Below are 17,282 nucleotides of genomic sequence, written 5' to 3' on the forward strand. Positions count from 1 at the left end.
TGCATCAGGAAGCATATTCAGTTTAGAAATCTCCTAAATTAAGCCTAGGAAGCTACCCACTGTGGGAACTCCCAATAAGTAGCTTTTAGTATATAAGCCAATATGCCCAGATAGATCTCTCAGATTAAGTTCAAGTGTCAGTAACCAGTGATTTGTTTTTGTTTTTTACTACGCAGCTCATCAATCATTTCTCAATACCATTCAACGTTTTTGAAGGATCAACCCTTCTGGGTACTGCCCTCCCTGCCGAGGAGTTCTGTGTGCCTCTGGACTCGTATAGGTAGGAGCAAATGCTTAAATTGGCCCACATATTTACGCACACAACTTAACTCACTCACTCTCTGTTTTATGTTTCCAGATCTTTTCTGTTTCTGTTCAACAACAAAACACAATAACCTCTAACCTTTACTGCCCTTACCCTCCAAACAGATCTGAGCTGAGCCTTCAGCCAGTAATAGAGAGCACAGATGATAGTCAGGGTGAGCAGTATGATTGCTCAGAAGGCTTCAGTTACGAGGACGTTAACAACCTGGAGCCTGAGAAACGCCTACAGCAAATCTGCCGTCGCCGTGGAAACCAAGGTGGTGTGATGACCATCAACATTGTGCCATTAAAAGATGCAGTGACGTGCAAAGAGACCGGAGATGTTGGGGAGAATTTTGATGTGCCCTTCGTGCTTCACTTGTGGCCTTCCATCCTGCTACGCAACCTTCTGCCTTACACCATCACCTACAGTCTAAAGGTAGGATGCATGTAATAATCTGTACTCAGGTAGTCCATTGAATGTTGAAAAGTAACATACAAAGTGGGTTTATGTGAGTAAATGTTCAATAAAATAATAGTGTGTGTATTTTACAGCTGTATTTGCTCTGTTTAAAAGTGGGAAGTGTTCTTTGTTACAGTATGTAATGCTACCATAGGACCTCAGTCAGAGACCAGCACATTCATATTACTTAGGCATATGTGGATAATACTGCTTTATGTGTTGGATGTTTGTACTTTTATCATTAGTTTTTTTTAAAGCAGGGATTGCTCTGCATGACTTTACTTAATTTTGTAACTGTTTAAACATTAAGGCAGACCTTCCCAAAGTGTGGGGCCCGCCCCTTAGGGGGGGGGCGCAGAGCCATTGCAGGGGGGGCGCGGTATGGGGCACCTACACAAACGCAAAGCAGGAGATGAAGCATAGCTGAATATGTTTCCAAACCAACTTCATTCTAAGCCAAAGACTAGAAAATATGGTGAAGCATATCTTCCCTTTGGTTTCACCTGCATAAGTGCCGAGGTAGGTCTCCCCTACAGAATTGGTTTTCCCTGCGTCAGGAGCAGCGCTGGGCTGTTTAAATAATGGACAAACAGAATCCCACATTCTTGATTTTTAGTTCACAAACACTTCTCATAATGACTAACTACTCCTGACATTTTGGAGATATTAGCTCTTTATACAGTAAAGTTACTGAGGGATACAAATAACATCAGGCTGATCCTGCCAGGATTTATTCCCTGGTTCAAATCACGGACAAACAGTATCCCACAGCTGTTTATGTTTTTAAACCCATTTTGCACAGAGAGGCATTTTTGGAAAAATGTATTGATAGCAATGTTGAATATTAAAACACATAAAATAAAACTACATGTAAAATAATTACACCGTGACGCCTCTGCCTTTCTAAATGGAGGGACAGTAACTGCGTGTGTATGTAAGCATGTAAAACCTGCAGATTGTCAGATTAACAGTATTTTGTCTCTATCTGCCATTCTGCTATTCATCTCATGTAAACAATAACGTCGCGCACAGCGTGACGTGAATAAAGGCACATACCTTTGACGTTGCATGACGAACTCTGTATTCCTCGTCCACACGTAAACGCAAAAAAGGAGTTTTAAAAAAATCTCAGTTTTCGGTGATTCGAAACGCCGTTTACGTGTGGACGAAACAGCTGCGTATTCAAAAATACCCGTGTAGATGTGGACGTAGCATAACAGAGTAAGTAATTTATTGCAGATTACTTGTATTTGCTTAATTGTTTACTAAATGTTTGAGGTGTGAAATAAACCGCAATGAAGCAAAATATGGGTGTGTGTGGTTGGAGGATGTGTTTGTGCGCGTGCGTGCGCGAACATTTTTCTTGTAAAACAAAGGGGGGCCTAGCAAAAAAAGTTTGGGAACCACTGCATTAAGGCAAGATACAACAGCAAATATCTAGTGTGTATTTAACACCTCATTTGTAGACTTCTGTAACATTAAGCTGCAGAAGACTAGTTATATATGACATTTTCAGCTTCCTACATGGTAACTTGAAGTAAATATATTCATTCCATTCATCCAAAATAGGAAAAAAATCTGTTGATTCTATGCAGCAAAAAAACCCCAAAAAACAAGCAATAGTTAATAAACCTAGTTTTGTCCAATGCTGGCATTTCTGTTTAGAAATTTTAACTGAAAGATAAGAAAATTCACTCACATTTAGATATTTAAAATGTCTCATTTTATACTTGGAAAAAAATATAGCAAAAATGTGTAATATGGAACTCTGTTATCTTAATTTAAGTAACTGGGGACTTTTTTTTTTTCCCCAACCATTGTATTTTCTTTACAAGTTGGCATGAACTGAAAGCAGCAAGGTAGAAGTTTCAAATGCAGAGACACCTTTTGTTTTCTTCATCCTGTTGCTCAACAGAACAGTGGAATCTCTGCACCTGAGGCTACTTTGGACCCTGGTCACTCTGCTCAGCTTCACACTGCAGTCATCAACCAGTCAAGCCTTGATCTTCGCTTGATTGAGTACTTGGCTCAGGATTGGTCTTCTGTATATAGGTGTGACTTAATCTCTTTTTTTTTGTTATTGACACATTTTCTCTATTTATTGTATGTTGATCTTAAATAACATGACAAAAAATGCTGATGCATAGTTATATTTATAGGAGAGACATGCAGTCTCCATTAAATTGTTTCACATTTCTGATACAAACAAACAATTATTGTCTTGTACAGACTCAACAGTGATCAGGAAGAGATCACCTTCATTGTGTTCAAGTCTCTAAGAGAGGATGCAGACGAAGATGGAGATGCAGTGGAAAGGAAGAGGGCTGAGCTGGATATAGCAGTTCATGTTAAATATGATCTGGGGCAGATGGTGGTTGCTATCCATTCACCGTACTGGATGATAAATAAGACTGACAGGTTGTTGCAGTACAAGGCTGATGACATTCACCGCAAACATCCCATGGACTACAAGATGCCGTTGCTCTTTTCATTCAAGCCTCGGTACTTCTTGCGAAACAATAAGGTATTTATTTTAAGTCAGTCTTACTGAAAGCTCTTTAAAAGAAACATGTTTGATTATTGTTCACAGTGGTCCCAGTGGTTCAGTACATTTATTAGATTAAATTATTTCCTCCCCCAGGTTCGTCTTATGATCTCAGAAAGTGAACTATCTGATGAATTCTCTCTGGACACAGTTGGGAGCCACGGGGATGTGAAATGCAAAGGCAGATTCAAAGATTATCTGGTAAGATTTGAAATTTTATCTGTTTATATAAAAATGTGAAAAAAATATGTAAAGGAAGAGGTTGGCGAAGAAAAAGTGGGATAGTCAGGGATTGGCTCTGAGCCGCTTCTTGTTTGCACTGGAGATGGACAGGTTGACAGATGAGGTCAGGCAGGAGTTGGCGTGGACTGTGATGTTTGCAGATGGCATTTTGATCTACAATGAGAGTAGGGAAGAGGTGGAAGCATGCTATGGAGAGAAGAGGAATGATAGTCAGTGGGAGAAAGACAAAATACATTTGTGTGGATGAGAGGAAGACAGGTGGAATGGTGAAAATGTTGAGAGGGAAAGTAGATGAGGGATAGGGTGAGATGGAGGCAGAGGATCCAAAGAGGCAGGTGTATTGGATATGTACTTTTTTTGTATTCATGTAATATGTCTGTCTTATTCTCTGTCTTATTTCAGGTCGGTGTGAAGATCGATGCAAGCAGTTTCAGTCTGACCCGCATTGTGACCTTTGTGCCCTTCTACATGCTGGTCAACAGAACTAAGCACAGTGTGTTCATATGCGAAGACGGGCAAGAAACTTGGACTGAGGCAAAACCAGAACAGGTCAGAGCCTGTTCAGATTTTTCTCTTTTTGAACAATGCAGGTTAAGGTCTTGGTTTTGGTTTGAGTATATCATAGACACAAGATCCTGGGTATTCTTACATTTAACTTTATAAATAGGTGTGATGTAACAACTGAACATGTGTGCTGATTGATTTCTATAAATTTAATGTGACTAAAGGTTTCTTGTGCATAAAAATGCTTTATTTAAAGATCATGTCTTGATAAAGTTTTAAAATGTATTTACCTACTGATAATCTGACAAGAAGCATTTAGCATATTGGTTTTTTTCCCCCCACATTTAGTCAGCCATCCCTTTCTGGCCTGAGAGTGACACTAAGAAGCTTAAAATTAAAGTAGAAGCTTCCTTATCGCCTCCAGTGACTATCGACTTCAAACGACCAGAGAACTGCTTATTGCTACATCTGGACAACAAAGTAAGCAGAAATGCACATAGTTAATAATATTTGTGTGTGCATATAAGTTTGTTTTTGTTTGTTTGTTTGTTTGTTTGTTTTTTTACATAATGTGTAATTGAGGTGATTAACATGATTTTCACACACATGCCTTTTGTATTACGGCTTTCAGACTGTTGCTTGTTTCTTTTGTGTAGGCGGGTGGGATTATAGTAGACATGAATCTGTCGGAACACTCGGCCACTATTCAATTTTCTGACTACCATGATGGCGCAGCCCCTTTCCTCATCATCAACCACACTAAAAATCAGACTCTTCAGTTCCATCAGAGGTGAGAGAACCAAGGGGCACAGTTAAAAGGAAATATAGAAAATGTTTTAGGTTTGTCTTTTTTTAGGTTTCACTAACAGCAATTGTTTGCAGAAAAGTTGGTGTTTTCCATTCAGACCATTTGCAGCCATAACAGCTTACTAGTGAACAAAGCAATCACAACGTGGGTATTTGTTGAGCACTATCTTTGCAACTGATTTCACTCAGCTACAGCCAAAAACCTCCATCAACCATTTGTCAACCGGTTGTCCTTAGCAACTAGGGGTTCCCAGAGGGTTGCAAACTGGCCTCTAGGCCCCTGTCACTGAGGTTTAAACTGTTTTTATGAAATTCTGTTTCCTAGGGACTTTCAGTGTTTAGTTAAAGTGTTTTTTTAAAAAAATATTCTGTCATACTGTTTGTTAGCATTAGTGTAGATCTTTGGTGTTGTCTGTAACTGTGTTTTTGAAATACTTTCAAAATGCAAAATGTTTCTTTTCAGTTAGATTTTTTTGTGTGTGCCACATTCACCCTAATATTAGGTGCTCTATCCAGAAGTAGGATGTTTTTGTGGCAAATGTACTTATAAAACCTTTTCTTAGTGTTCTAGTTATTTCTGTCTCTTGTTTTTATCCATTTTATGAACAGCAGCCATTAATTTTACAGGTTTCGTCACGCAAAACATTTCCATTTCCATGTTTTATTGACATGTGTCTTTGCATATTTGTTGAGTAACAATATTGTTCTTCTGTTCCAGTTGCCTCAAACAGTTAAGTTAATAATAATTGCCTGTGATTATTTTTGCTGATAGCAGTTTGTTTGTGTGTTGTGGGTCATGCAGTGTCCGGACAGAATCCTCGTGGGTGGCTGACGAGATACTTGACCTCTCCTTCTCAGTGGAGGAGGACAGGTAGAAAATATGAAAAAGGGAAACTCCTCTGACAAACTCTGAACTCAAAATAAAGATAGAAATGAGGAACAGGAATTACAAAAGAGAACCATCAGTGTAGTTACATTGTCATCACCAGAGAAAAGTTATTTCCTATAGGAAGTAATCAGTCTAGTAAACTTTGACAAAGGTAAAAGAAAAACAATTTAAACACACATCAGTACATTTGGTTATTTAAACTGCACTATGAGTAACGCATGGGTGGTTTCATATTAGCTCCCACAGGATCGTCTAAGCTTTGCCTAAAAAAAATCCAGTGGAAAGAGTTTAGCAAAACCTCAAGTCTGCCATTAGTTAAAAAAATAGAAGAAGAAGGTAGGGGTGTTTTTAGACATTTTTCTAACATCATTTTTTGAAGGCTAGATTTAAAATGCCATCGTCTAGAAAAATAATTGAGCTAGGTTCAGACTCATTATCTGGCACCGTGGCTCTTTGCATGTTGACTTGTAGGAGCGTAGCTCAGGTTAACATAGAATGATGAATACCTGATGTTCCAAAAATATTTAGGTGTCTGATCTCTGGCAGCAGATTTCGAGACTTATAGAAACCACAGTTTTGTAGGTGTGGGACTTCAAATTTCTTTATAGCTTCTCTTATACAATTCACATAAGTAAGTAAAACAGTGGGTATATAAAAAAAATGAAAGAGGGAATGTGGGCGAAGCCAAGAGGAAGGATCAAGTATATCACGAAGATGTCTCCAAACATTAACCAGAGTTAACTAAATATGCAAACGATGCAGCAGCTAATCATGGTTTGTTCTCGATGTTACATTAATGGTTCATTTGAGTGCAGAGTGTGGTCAGATGGACGAGTGTAGATAAACCGAAGTATAAAAAAGATCCTTTGAGCTCTGATTCTAGTTTGCCTCTGTACTCTGCTCCCTCAACTAAAGTTATATTAGTTGTATTTAGGAATCACTGTACTTTCAATATTTCCTTTTAGTGTATATCATGGCCTACTTCTGCCATATTCAAACTCTGTTTTTTAAGTACAGTGGAACCCCGACTTATGAAATTAATTCATTCCCAAGGGTCGAAGCACCCATTGTGCCTTTTGAGTGAGGCGATGCTGAACGATAGGCTATAGGCTAATTGCTAACTAGAACAACAATACGTCATTCAAGTGGAACAGCGAAGCGCAAGTACGGAAGCCAAGGGGTTGTCACATGATTCGGAAGGCATTGTGGGCATTGTAGGCTCAGCCAATCAGAGCCAGCGGATTTCGTTACTCGGGCATTTTGCCGTAACACGGGCAGAAATAATGCCGTTCAGTGCCTTCGTAACTTGAATTTTTCGTGAAACGGGGTATTCGTAAGTCGGGGTTCCACTGTACATAACATAATGCCACTGACTGTGTCACAGTTTCAGTTTTCTATTTATAAAAGACCTACACCATTACCCATTTATTTTTTTTACTGATCTACCGGAAATTTACACAGATCTAAAGGAGCAGAATACAAATCTTAAGCCATTTACTCAGTGTTGCTTTCATCTCTGTTATGATCTTATAGAAAAATGTGAATGCTGCTGACTGGATGGGATTCCTCCAAAGGAATCACACCACCTGCTTCTTCCTGTAGTGCTGTCGACTAGTGCTTTTTATACCCTTTTGTAGATTCCAGCTTCGCCACTTCTTCCTTCAGTCTTCATTTTATGATCCATTGAATATTTGTTTCAGAATCCTCACTAATATGTGAACGTGCATATTTGAGCCTTTTATTTCCAGGAATTTGGGGACCTCTGGGTGACATATTTCTGTCTTTTGATGAAAATTGCTGCTGCAGGCTGAGAGACAACTCAGAGAAAATGATTGCTGGCATGGTCCTTGATTGTGGTGGAGGGGCTCTGTTGTATTTTCAAAGTCAATAATTGTTTTGCTTTGTTTCATTTTTGGTAGCTTTAACTCATGTTGCTGATACATACGGCATGTGTCTGTCTTGGTGGGTTTGTGTACATGCAGCTCTCAGAAAAAGGCGGAGCATGAGGAGCTGGAGGCTGGGAAAGCTGTGTACTACACCTGGACTGAGCCCACTGGGTCACGAGCGCTCTCCTGGAAATGCAGCACTTACTCTGGGACACTAAAGAGTGAAGAGGTACTGCACGTGTCAGAATAATAACTGTCTGAATAATAATGTTTATCAGTAATCCTTTTTTTCCCCAAAAACAAATATCTTACATTTCCCAAATAAAATCAGTTTCTGCTGAACGTATTTTTATAAAAAAGCAGTATTTGCTGTCTTAGGTATAAATTTGATTAGGCTGGCTTTACTTTAAGATTTGCATATTAAAAGTCTATCATAGGTTCATTCATAAATGAAATCCTGAGGGGGGAAAAAGGCTGTACTGCTTGCGAAAGCAGGTAATTATAATGAGCTTACTGAATGTGAACCTGCTGGTTTTTAGATACCCTGTGACTGCTGAGACTTTTTGCACCTATTCATGTACTTCACACCTTACAGTAACCCGTGAATATATATAGATAATATATATTTTAAGTGTGAGGTCTTTAAAGTAGTATCACCTTTGCAAATTCATTGTTAATAACTGTAAATATGTTATTGGTGGTGATGAATCGGTCATAAATTTGATTACCTTTAGTTTAAAACTGTATAGATACAGATCATGTAAATCTGGATCATCCATCCATCCATCTTCTTCCGCTTTATCCGGGGCCGGGTCCTAAGCAGAGAAGCCCAGACCTCCCTCTCCCCAGCCACCTCCTCCAGCTTATCCGGGGGAACACCAAGGCGTTCCCAGGCCAGCCGAGAGATATAATCTCTCCAGCGTGTCCTGGGTCTGCCCCGGGGCCTCCTCCCGGTGGGACATGCCCGGAACACCTCGCCCAGGAGGCATCCATGTCAGATGCCCGAACCACCTCAGCTGGCTCCTTTCGATGGAAGAGTATCTAAATAAAGATTAAAGATACTGAAGTTTATACGCTTTGTCTTTTAGGACCTGCGAGAGGACGTAAACAAGGAGGGCAAACTTTTTGTGCTTTCCTTTTATGAAGGTAAAGTTGAATGATCTTAAAATGCTCAGCTGTTTTGTGCAGTTGAATAAACTGAAATGATGTTTATAGTTTCCACAGTTTATTGCCAGTGCTTAATTGTTGCCATATTGTAGTAATATAATCTCTAGAACTGTTAAAAAAATATATATTAAAAAACACACAGTTTTCTGGCAGGATGTTGGCGTTATGAACTGCAAGTCTGACTCATTTCTAAGGTTTTATTTATCCCTGATTCATTTTCTAATGGTAATGAACAACAACTTTCCTTTGGGTTACAAAAGAAATGTGTGTTATTTATTTTATTTATCTGTTCTAAGGTCTCCAGCGTGTTGTGCTGTTCACTGAGGAGCGACGGGTCTTCAAGATGCTCTGTGACAATGAGAAGGTGCAGGTTGCTCAACAGGAAATCTTCCTGACACTACGGCATGTGGGCCTATCGCTGGTGAACAACAGCACCAACCAAGAGGTTGCCTTCATTGGGATCACAAGGTGCTGCGCTTTTGTGTTTGCTTAATAAATAGTAAATTAAAGTAAACTCTAATTTGCAGGTGCCATGTAGCCCATCTGTTTCAAGCCTTGACGTGTTCTGCACTCAGAAATGTCCATCTGCAGATCTTGGTTAAATCAAGTGCCTAATGGTGTTATTCCTGCCTTTTTATGAGGTGGAAGGAGTCGGTCATTCTGCTCTTGCCTCTGGGATTAACAAGACATTTTATATTTTCAGTTGTTTTTTTGTTTTGTTTGTTTTTTCAAGACCATTCTCTGAAAAACCTAGAGATGGTTTTGTGGGAAAGTCCAAGTAGATCAGCAGTGTGGCACCATCTGACAACAATAATCACTTAAATCCTGTGTTTTTTATTTTGATGCTAGGTGTGAAATGCAGCAGGTCATCATGACCATCTCTACACTCCTAAAATTTATTTATTTATTTTTAAAAAGCGCCTTTTGATGTACACATTAGATAGCTGGTTTAACGAGCAGTTCAACAGGTGTACCTAACAAAGTGACCAATGAGTGTATAAATTTTATCTATAAATTATGTTTTCTTGCTTAACTAATCTGAGACTTTCATTTCTTTCCTCTTTTATTTAAGCTCTGATGTTGTGTGGGAATTCAAACCTAAGAAGAAGAGTCGATGGAAGCCTCTGACCATTAAAGAAGCTGAAGTTATGGAGGACAAGTTCAAAGACTACCTGGAATCTGGGGCCGTAGACAAGGCAATTTTCGATCTGGAAAACGGCTTTCAGGTTAAATATTGCAATTATTTTTATTCTGTCATATGAAAATGGTGGATAAAAGCAAATGAAAATAGTTGGTTTTAGATTATCCACATAGCATGTAAACTCGTTCATAAAACTGAATTTGAAATTGCACATGATAATGGGATACTTATCATTATTGTTGAATTTTTTTGTCATTGTCTCCCAGGTGTGCTTTAATCCCACTGGCCAGGACATGCAGATAATGAAGCCATGTGATGCTCCTCTTAGGAGGCACTTCCTGCCGGGTGTGAAGGTGGAGTACAGCATTTCACCACGACAGAGCGCCTATCGTATCCAAGTTCACCGGATACAGGTGAAAATTTTTTATTCAATTTACAATCATTATTGAAAAAGAAGATCAAGCAAGTTAGCTAAAGGCTTTTCTTAATTGCCTTTTCGTAGCTGTGTAGCTCTGTTTGGTCTGTGCACTAAACAGACCTGTGTCCTTTCCTTCTACAGATCCAGAATCAGCTACCTGGGGCCATCTTCCCTTACGTTTTTTACCCCGTGAAACTGCCAAAGTCTGTCGCCATGGAGACAGGTCTGTTAATGCAGGTTTTTTGTTATCTGTTTATTTACAATAATAGACTATTTTAGCTCTTTGGTCTTTATTATCATACTCTGTACATTTTTTTCCACAGAACCCAAACCTCTAACTGATATCAGCATTGTTACCCGAGCAGCGGGGCACTCTGATATCTCACGCATCAAGTAATTGTTTTTCTTTTCTTTTCTCACTGTCTCCTCAAATTATGTTTTTCTAGCTGATATTCATTGTTATTGTATATGGAGGTCAGGATCATAATCTACCTGGTAGATTATGATCTACCAGACAAATAAATATATTATTTGTCCTTTTTAAGACCAATAATATATTTGGGTGAGCTGAAATCTTACAATTCTCTGTTAACCGAAAGTTTAACTCCTGAAATTTGCTCTCATTTGTACTCGTCTAAGTCCTGATTTCTGTTCGCCTCAGGTACTTTGTGGTTTTAATTCAGGAGATGGATCTAAAACTTGATCTGGGCTTCCTGTACGCCATCCTAGAGCTGTTCTCCCCAGAGAACGACAGCATCACGAGCGCAGAACAGGAGGTCGGCTACACACATTGACACACACAACGTTACCTTTCTGTTCAGAATGCATTATGATTATTCAGTTAGTCAGTAATTCAGTTAACTCAACAGCTGTTGTGCCTTTCCCCTGATGCTGTAGGTGGAACTGTTTGAAAAGGACATAACGAACATAAAGACAGAACTGAACCATGTCTCTGCTGCTGACAAATCTCCCATCAGCCTCTACGAGTACTTCCACATTTCCCCCATTAAGGTGTGTGCGAATGCAGTTTCTGTCAAACAAATAGTGTCTGAACTGATCTCTGCGATTTCTCCGTTGCCATAGTAACGCCTGCTGATGTTTTTGTGCTTTTTGTCAGCTGCACCTGAGTTTCTCTCTGAGCACAGGCGGAGAGGATGGCTTGAAGCAGAAGAGAGATTCGGAACTGATCCCTGTGCAGTCGCTAAATCTGTTGCTAAAGAGTATCGGCGCGACGCTCACTGACGTGCAGGATGTTGTCTTCAAGTATGAATACAGAAAAAGGCTCAAATAGACAGCATGCATGTGCCATCCATTAGCATTAAATTACTTCCATGTGACTTGTTTTTGGTGATTCCAACCCTGCTTCTTGGCTGAATGTGACATTTATTTCAGGCTGGCCTTTTTTGAATTGACATACCAGTTCTACACCACTCAGCAGCTCCAGTGGGAGGTCCTCAGACATTATTCTAAGCAGGTAATACATACAAGCACAATGAAACCAGACAAGTGGCAATTTGTCTTGTCTTCTTTTGTTGTGATATTTTGATTTTCCACCTATGTGTATCTCAAGGCTATTAAGCAGATGTATGTGCTGGTGCTGGGCCTCGATGTTCTTGGAAACCCATTTGGACTGATCAGAGGATTGTCAGAAGGGGTGGAGGCTTTCTTTTATGAGCCCTATCAGGTAATGATATCCAATAAAATTATTGACAAGTTCAACTGTGTCTTTTAGCTTTGAAGTGCGTTATAAAACCTGTGAATAGTTACGTTGTGTAATTTAGAAAATATGGCCACATTGGATTCAGGTTAACATTCACAATAACTGTTCTTTTTTTTTTCTAGGGAGCCATCCAGGGCCCTGAGGAGTTTGTTGAAGGAATGGCTCTTGGGGTTAAGGCGCTGGTGGGAGGAGCTGTAGGTAAGCATGAAATGGTGTTAAAGGGGTAATACAGAGTCAGCCTTAGCTCAACAGGATTAGGTCAAAACTGCTAAATAATCACTGGAATTTCTAATTCAAAAATTAATTATGTTTTAATTTATCTTCCATTTTTAACTTTATCTACAGTGTTGTGCAAAAGTCTTGCACTCATTTCTTTGTATTTTGAAATACAGTATGTACAGCAAAAACAGTTTTTACAATTCTTTATCACATCCTGAACTCTCTTACTCAGCTTCCTTGTCTTCAGAAATAGTTCTCCAGACTTCTTGAAGGACATTCAAAGCTCTTCCTTAGATGCTGGTTGCCTTTTGTTCTGTTTTCTGTAAAGATGATCCCACACTGCTTCACTTACGTTGAGGTCCAGCCTAAGTGGAGGCATGCCTTTTAGACCTGCAACTTCTTTCTTTGTCCCTCCCAACTGTCCAGTTTCCTTCACTTGTTTTCAGCTATTTTCTGTCTGTCAAACTGTGTTATCATTGCCATGTTTCATAGATTCAGCAAATCATTTGCTTTTTTTGAGAGGCTGCTGGTAACAAACTGGTTAAAAATAAAATTTAATTGAAAGTGTCCATTATGTGTAGAAACAATAATGATTCATCCCTTTAGCCTGGTGTCATTATATGCTTGACATCAGTGTTAAGAAGCTTATCAGATGTTAAAAATAATCCTGTGAAAATCTGAAACTAGATTGAAAATGAGTTAAAAAGCAGTAAATGTCCAACAAAAAACTTAATAAAGCTCGGAGAATTATTGCTCATCACCACATGAAAAAAAATAAATAAAAAGAAATGAAGGTCGTTAAAGAGTTTGTACAGCCCTGCATGCTGTCCTCACTTTATCTGCTGTCATTATACACGTTGATTGACTGTGATGGGTTCATGGCTGCTATATAGGGCTGTAATTTGAAAAGTGTAATAACTGAGCATTTGTCGTTTTACTGCATGTGTTTTTAATATAGTGTTATATCTGTTAAATTTCAGCATTATATTGCCTTTAACAGTGAACTGTGGCTGTTTCATTACACATCTGAGACTTTTTAGCACCATGTTGGAGCCCTTAAAATTTCAGATTTTCACTGACACAATTTTGACATGAACATTTAAGATATATTAAAAAATAGTCTCAGGTAACGAATCATGTTTGTTGTTCAGGCGGTATTGCAGGTGCAGCCTCCAGGATAACAGGTGCCATGGCAAAGGGTGTCGCAGCGATCACAATGGATGAAGAGTACCAGCAGAAGAGACGAGAAGCTATGAACAAACAGCCCAGCGGTCTGAGAGAGGGGCTGACCAGGGGTGGAAAAGGACTGGTGTCTGTATGTAAAACTGTTTGGTTTCTTTGGTTTTTAAGTTGCTCCTCTCTGTTTATCAGCAGGAAACACGCAGTTAATGCAGGATGTAGGAAGTAGTAAGACTAGCAACAACAACACTGCAAACTAGTCTGAAAGAAAATGCACGGCTGTAATGAGTCATTTATTCTGCAGTGTTATCTTCCTTTTCCCACAGGGATTTGTCAGTGGGATCACAGGGATCGTTACCAAACCTATTAAAGGTAAGATGAGTCTGACCACAAGTATAAACATGTTAGTCCAATAAAATAAGGGCATAAAAAAACTACGTGTTCTGTTAGTGTGTTTCCATTGAACACTTGACTCTGGCATTTGGCCGTGAAGATCTTTGAACTTAAGCTGCAGTGTTTGTGTTATTATGCAGGGGCCCAGAAAGAGGGGGCAGCGGGCTTTTTTAAAGGTGTTGGAAAAGGTTTGGTTGGTGCAGTAGCTCGACCAACAGGAGGCATTATTGACATGGCCAGCAGCACTTTCCAAGGGATCAAGAGGTACAGTTATTTCTGTCTGTGCTATGTGATTGTGCACTTGCCGCATCAGTGTGTAATCTGATAGGTCCTGTTTGAATTTGTTTATGCCCTGAGTTGTGTGAAGGTGTGTGTTTCCAAATGCAAATGTCTCGATATAGGGCAGCAGAGACGTCACAAGATGTTCAGTCTCTACGTCCTCCTCGCTTCATCCACGAGGATGGTGTCATACGACCATATAAGGAGCGGGAAGGCCTCGGCAGTCAGATGCTTCAGGTAAGACAAAAACCCCTCTCCATCATCACCTTTTTACAGTCATTCCCAGTTTTTACAAAGATGGAAAACTCTTAACAATATTGCATTCATGTCATTTAATTTTTAAAGTTGTTTTATCTTTACTGTGATGTGGTGTCATTATCTTTACATTTCAAACTTATTTGACTGATTTTCTTAGCTGTGTTGGATGCCCTAAATCAGGGGTCAGCAACCTGTGGCTCCGGAGCCGCATGCGGCTCTTTAGTCCTTATAGTGCGGCTCCGCGTGGTTTGGGAAAATAAATTAGAAGTATTTAGCTGAAGTGTATTTTATTTATGTTAGTTCTTTTTTAACTTGTAGTTCTAAATCGGAAGATTATTGTAATATTGAAATATAAAAATAAAATTATATTCTATTAGTTTTTTCATCGCTTAAAATAAGCGTCACACTCGCGGAAGCTGGTGTACCCGCCGAAACACCATTCATTTATTGAGACTTTCAACTGAGGCCAATTATGGATCTTCGGATCCAGATTATGTCAGCAGCTCCACCGTGAACTATGTTAAAAACAAACACCGCTCACGCTTCACAGATGACAGCTTACAGTCCTGCGTAAAGATGAAAGTGACTTCGTACAGCCCCGATTTGCAGACGCTGTGAGCAGAGGTTCAGGAGCAGAAGTCCCATTGTAAACATACCACGGCAGACACGACGATGTTTCCATCAACACGCTTTACAGCTTCTCTTTATTGACCACTTTTCACACACGGTTGTACGCATACAGCTGGCTGTAGCTTTTCAGCTCACAGCCCGACACACACCAACAACAGCATAGATAGCACAGACGTTAAGGCGGCGAGGCGTGATTGCGGGTGCCGCTCAGGTGCGTCCGCCTCCCCTGCAGCGGCGCTGCAGACCACGCCCTGCCACACACATTAACCAGGTAAAATACATATTTAGGCGGAATTTTGTAATTATCTACTTTTCATTTTTCAGCAGCATAGTGCTTTTTTTCCAATTATTTTTTTTAAAAGTCAGGTCAAGGCTCCAAAAGCCCAAAGGTGATATAAGGGTGGCGGCTCACAACAGTTTTTGTTTGCTACATGGATCATTTTAGTTCAGCTGGGTGTCTTTCCTTTTGTTATATTTCTTTAAGAGTTCAAAATGTGTTATTTAAATAAATAAAATGTAATTTTCTCTGTAGCACTTCATGGATTTAAGCAACACACCTTAGTTGTTCACACAAAGCATAAAGGTAAAAAAAAACAATATATACAGTGTTATCTTCATTTTAGATGTTAAAAAGTATTTGCGGCTCCCAGTGTTTTGTTTTGCGTGGAAACCAGGTCCAAATGGCTCTTTGGGTCTTAAAGGTTGCTGACCCCTGCCCTAAATGGTTGCCTTTGTTGTTTGGGGAAGTTTTACTACTCCTGTAGGAATAGGTTTGGCAGTCTCTGGACAAATTACATATTTGTTTAATTTTTGAAGTAAAAAGAAGTCAATACAAACAATACAAAAACTCTTCTTCTGGCAGAGGATGCGATATTGATGCCAAGTGATACTTCATTAATGGTAGAAAGGTTTCAGCTACCGTGTTCCCAGTGTTCAGATGCCATTAAGAAATGAGAGGTCAATGCAAGACTGACAACCAGGAAAGCAATCAGAGACAAATCTGTTCAACACGATGGTTAAGCTGCCAGACTGCAGAATAGCTTACAAACTGAGGCTGGTCCATGTGCATCATTAATGCATATGAGGATGTCCATGCAAGTTTTCAGAAGGAACCTTTATCAGCAACTTTGTTACAAATGTGAACGCTACAGATGGATAGAATTAAAAATGTCTCTTTTTTATATCACTATAAGTTATGGTTAAAAGGAAGCGGCATTGGTTAAATCTTGTAATCTGCAAGGAAGAATAAAAGGGTACAGGAAATAAAAAAAGATTATATTTGCTGTATTTCACACCAGAAATCAACAGAATGTCTGCATATAATCCAAATATATCATGTTTGCCATATTTTCACATTTCAGAGCAGCTTACATGTGTTTCAGGTCTGATATTTATCTAACCTTTTGTTGACGTTGTCTAGCTGTGAGTTGAATAGAGTGGGTTGAAGTTTCACATTGTGTTTAATAGTAAAAATCCTAATTTCCCTAAAATTTACAGAAAGGTGATAAATTAAAGCAGCCTACAAGAGAGGCCAGATAACTTCAGCGGACAAATTGGTGCTTTTTTATAAAGATTCTGCAAAATTTAAAGCTAAAAAAAGGGTTTTAAATCTTGTCATATGATTCACATCATTGCCAGTCTGCTCCATGTTGACTGTCTCATCGTTGTGTTTCTAACTTCATCTTCATTCAAGACTTTCTTCAGTTTGTCACCTTTCTGTCTCACCAGCTTAGGTTTGCGTGTGTGTAGTAATGTGTTAGTAACTGAGTTGTTCCTTCAGCTTAAATTAGGACCAGGACATATAGAGTAATAGTTCTATAAATCAGAGTAGGTTCTTCAGTTTTATGTTTATGCTTTTGTTAAAAAGCCTTCAACACCATTGTTCCTGATTGTTCCCAAATGTTTCCTTGTGTCTTTGAGAGAAGAGGGAATGCTTATCACAGTCTAAGCTGGGAGGGATTCTGATCTGTTTAAACTGATAGTCTGGCAAATTTCATCTTTTTAGGTCCACCATAATTATCTTATCTGCCCAAACAATAATTAAGCTATTGCATTAGGGCTTTGTGATCCAGTTTACAGCCATTTACATTTTTATAGATCCAAGAGCATTTAATGCTTGTTAGTCTTTTCAGGTCAGATATAATATTTTAAAATTGTTTGTAAATGACTTCTATTGTGTGAAACTTTCGATGACTCACAAATGCGTGCTTCAGTTCACACACATACAAAGTAATTTGG

General features: G+C 39.1%; 1 protein-coding gene across 4 annotated transcripts in view; it reads left to right on the top strand.

Annotated features, from left to right (window-relative positions):
* The window catches only part of vps13a (vacuolar protein sorting 13 homolog A), a 43,918-nt gene that overhangs the window by 22,440 nt on the left and 4,196 nt on the right, over positions 1 to 17,282 (top strand). For 3 of the 4 annotated variants that reach the window (XM_040031597.1, XM_040031598.1, XM_040031600.1), the window contains exons 47-72: positions 177 to 280; positions 430 to 742; positions 2,682 to 2,818; positions 2,996 to 3,290; positions 3,408 to 3,512; positions 3,957 to 4,103; positions 4,407 to 4,538; positions 4,715 to 4,848; positions 5,668 to 5,736; positions 7,737 to 7,869; positions 8,729 to 8,786; positions 9,104 to 9,275; positions 9,880 to 10,033; positions 10,215 to 10,361; positions 10,508 to 10,589; positions 10,690 to 10,759; positions 11,028 to 11,142; positions 11,264 to 11,377; positions 11,484 to 11,629; positions 11,759 to 11,840; positions 11,937 to 12,050; positions 12,209 to 12,284; positions 13,457 to 13,620; positions 13,811 to 13,856; positions 14,018 to 14,141; positions 14,279 to 14,393. In XM_040031597.1, coding sequence (XP_039887531.1) covers positions 177 to 280; positions 430 to 742; positions 2,682 to 2,818; positions 2,996 to 3,290; positions 3,408 to 3,512; positions 3,957 to 4,103; positions 4,407 to 4,538; positions 4,715 to 4,848; positions 5,668 to 5,736; positions 7,737 to 7,869; positions 8,729 to 8,786; positions 9,104 to 9,275; positions 9,880 to 10,033; positions 10,215 to 10,361; positions 10,508 to 10,589; positions 10,690 to 10,759; positions 11,028 to 11,142; positions 11,264 to 11,377; positions 11,484 to 11,629; positions 11,759 to 11,840; positions 11,937 to 12,050; positions 12,209 to 12,284; positions 13,457 to 13,620; positions 13,811 to 13,856; positions 14,018 to 14,141; positions 14,279 to 14,393 — 3,348 coding nt within the window. The remainder of the gene's footprint in view (positions 1 to 176; positions 281 to 429; positions 743 to 2,681; positions 2,819 to 2,995; positions 3,291 to 3,407; positions 3,513 to 3,956; positions 4,104 to 4,406; positions 4,539 to 4,714; positions 4,849 to 5,667; positions 5,737 to 7,736; positions 7,870 to 8,728; positions 8,787 to 9,103; positions 9,276 to 9,879; positions 10,034 to 10,214; positions 10,362 to 10,507; positions 10,590 to 10,689; positions 10,760 to 11,027; positions 11,143 to 11,263; positions 11,378 to 11,483; positions 11,630 to 11,758; positions 11,841 to 11,936; positions 12,051 to 12,208; positions 12,285 to 13,456; positions 13,621 to 13,810; positions 13,857 to 14,017; positions 14,142 to 14,278; positions 14,394 to 17,282) is intronic. The other variant, XM_040031599.1, reaches the window with a different exon arrangement.

This window comes from Simochromis diagramma, unplaced genomic scaffold (assembly GCF_900408965.1).
Source record: "Simochromis diagramma unplaced genomic scaffold, fSimDia1.1 OVJJ01000284.1, whole genome shotgun sequence".
In the NCBI taxonomy this organism is placed as follows: Eukaryota; Metazoa; Chordata; class Actinopteri; order Cichliformes; family Cichlidae; genus Simochromis; species Simochromis diagramma.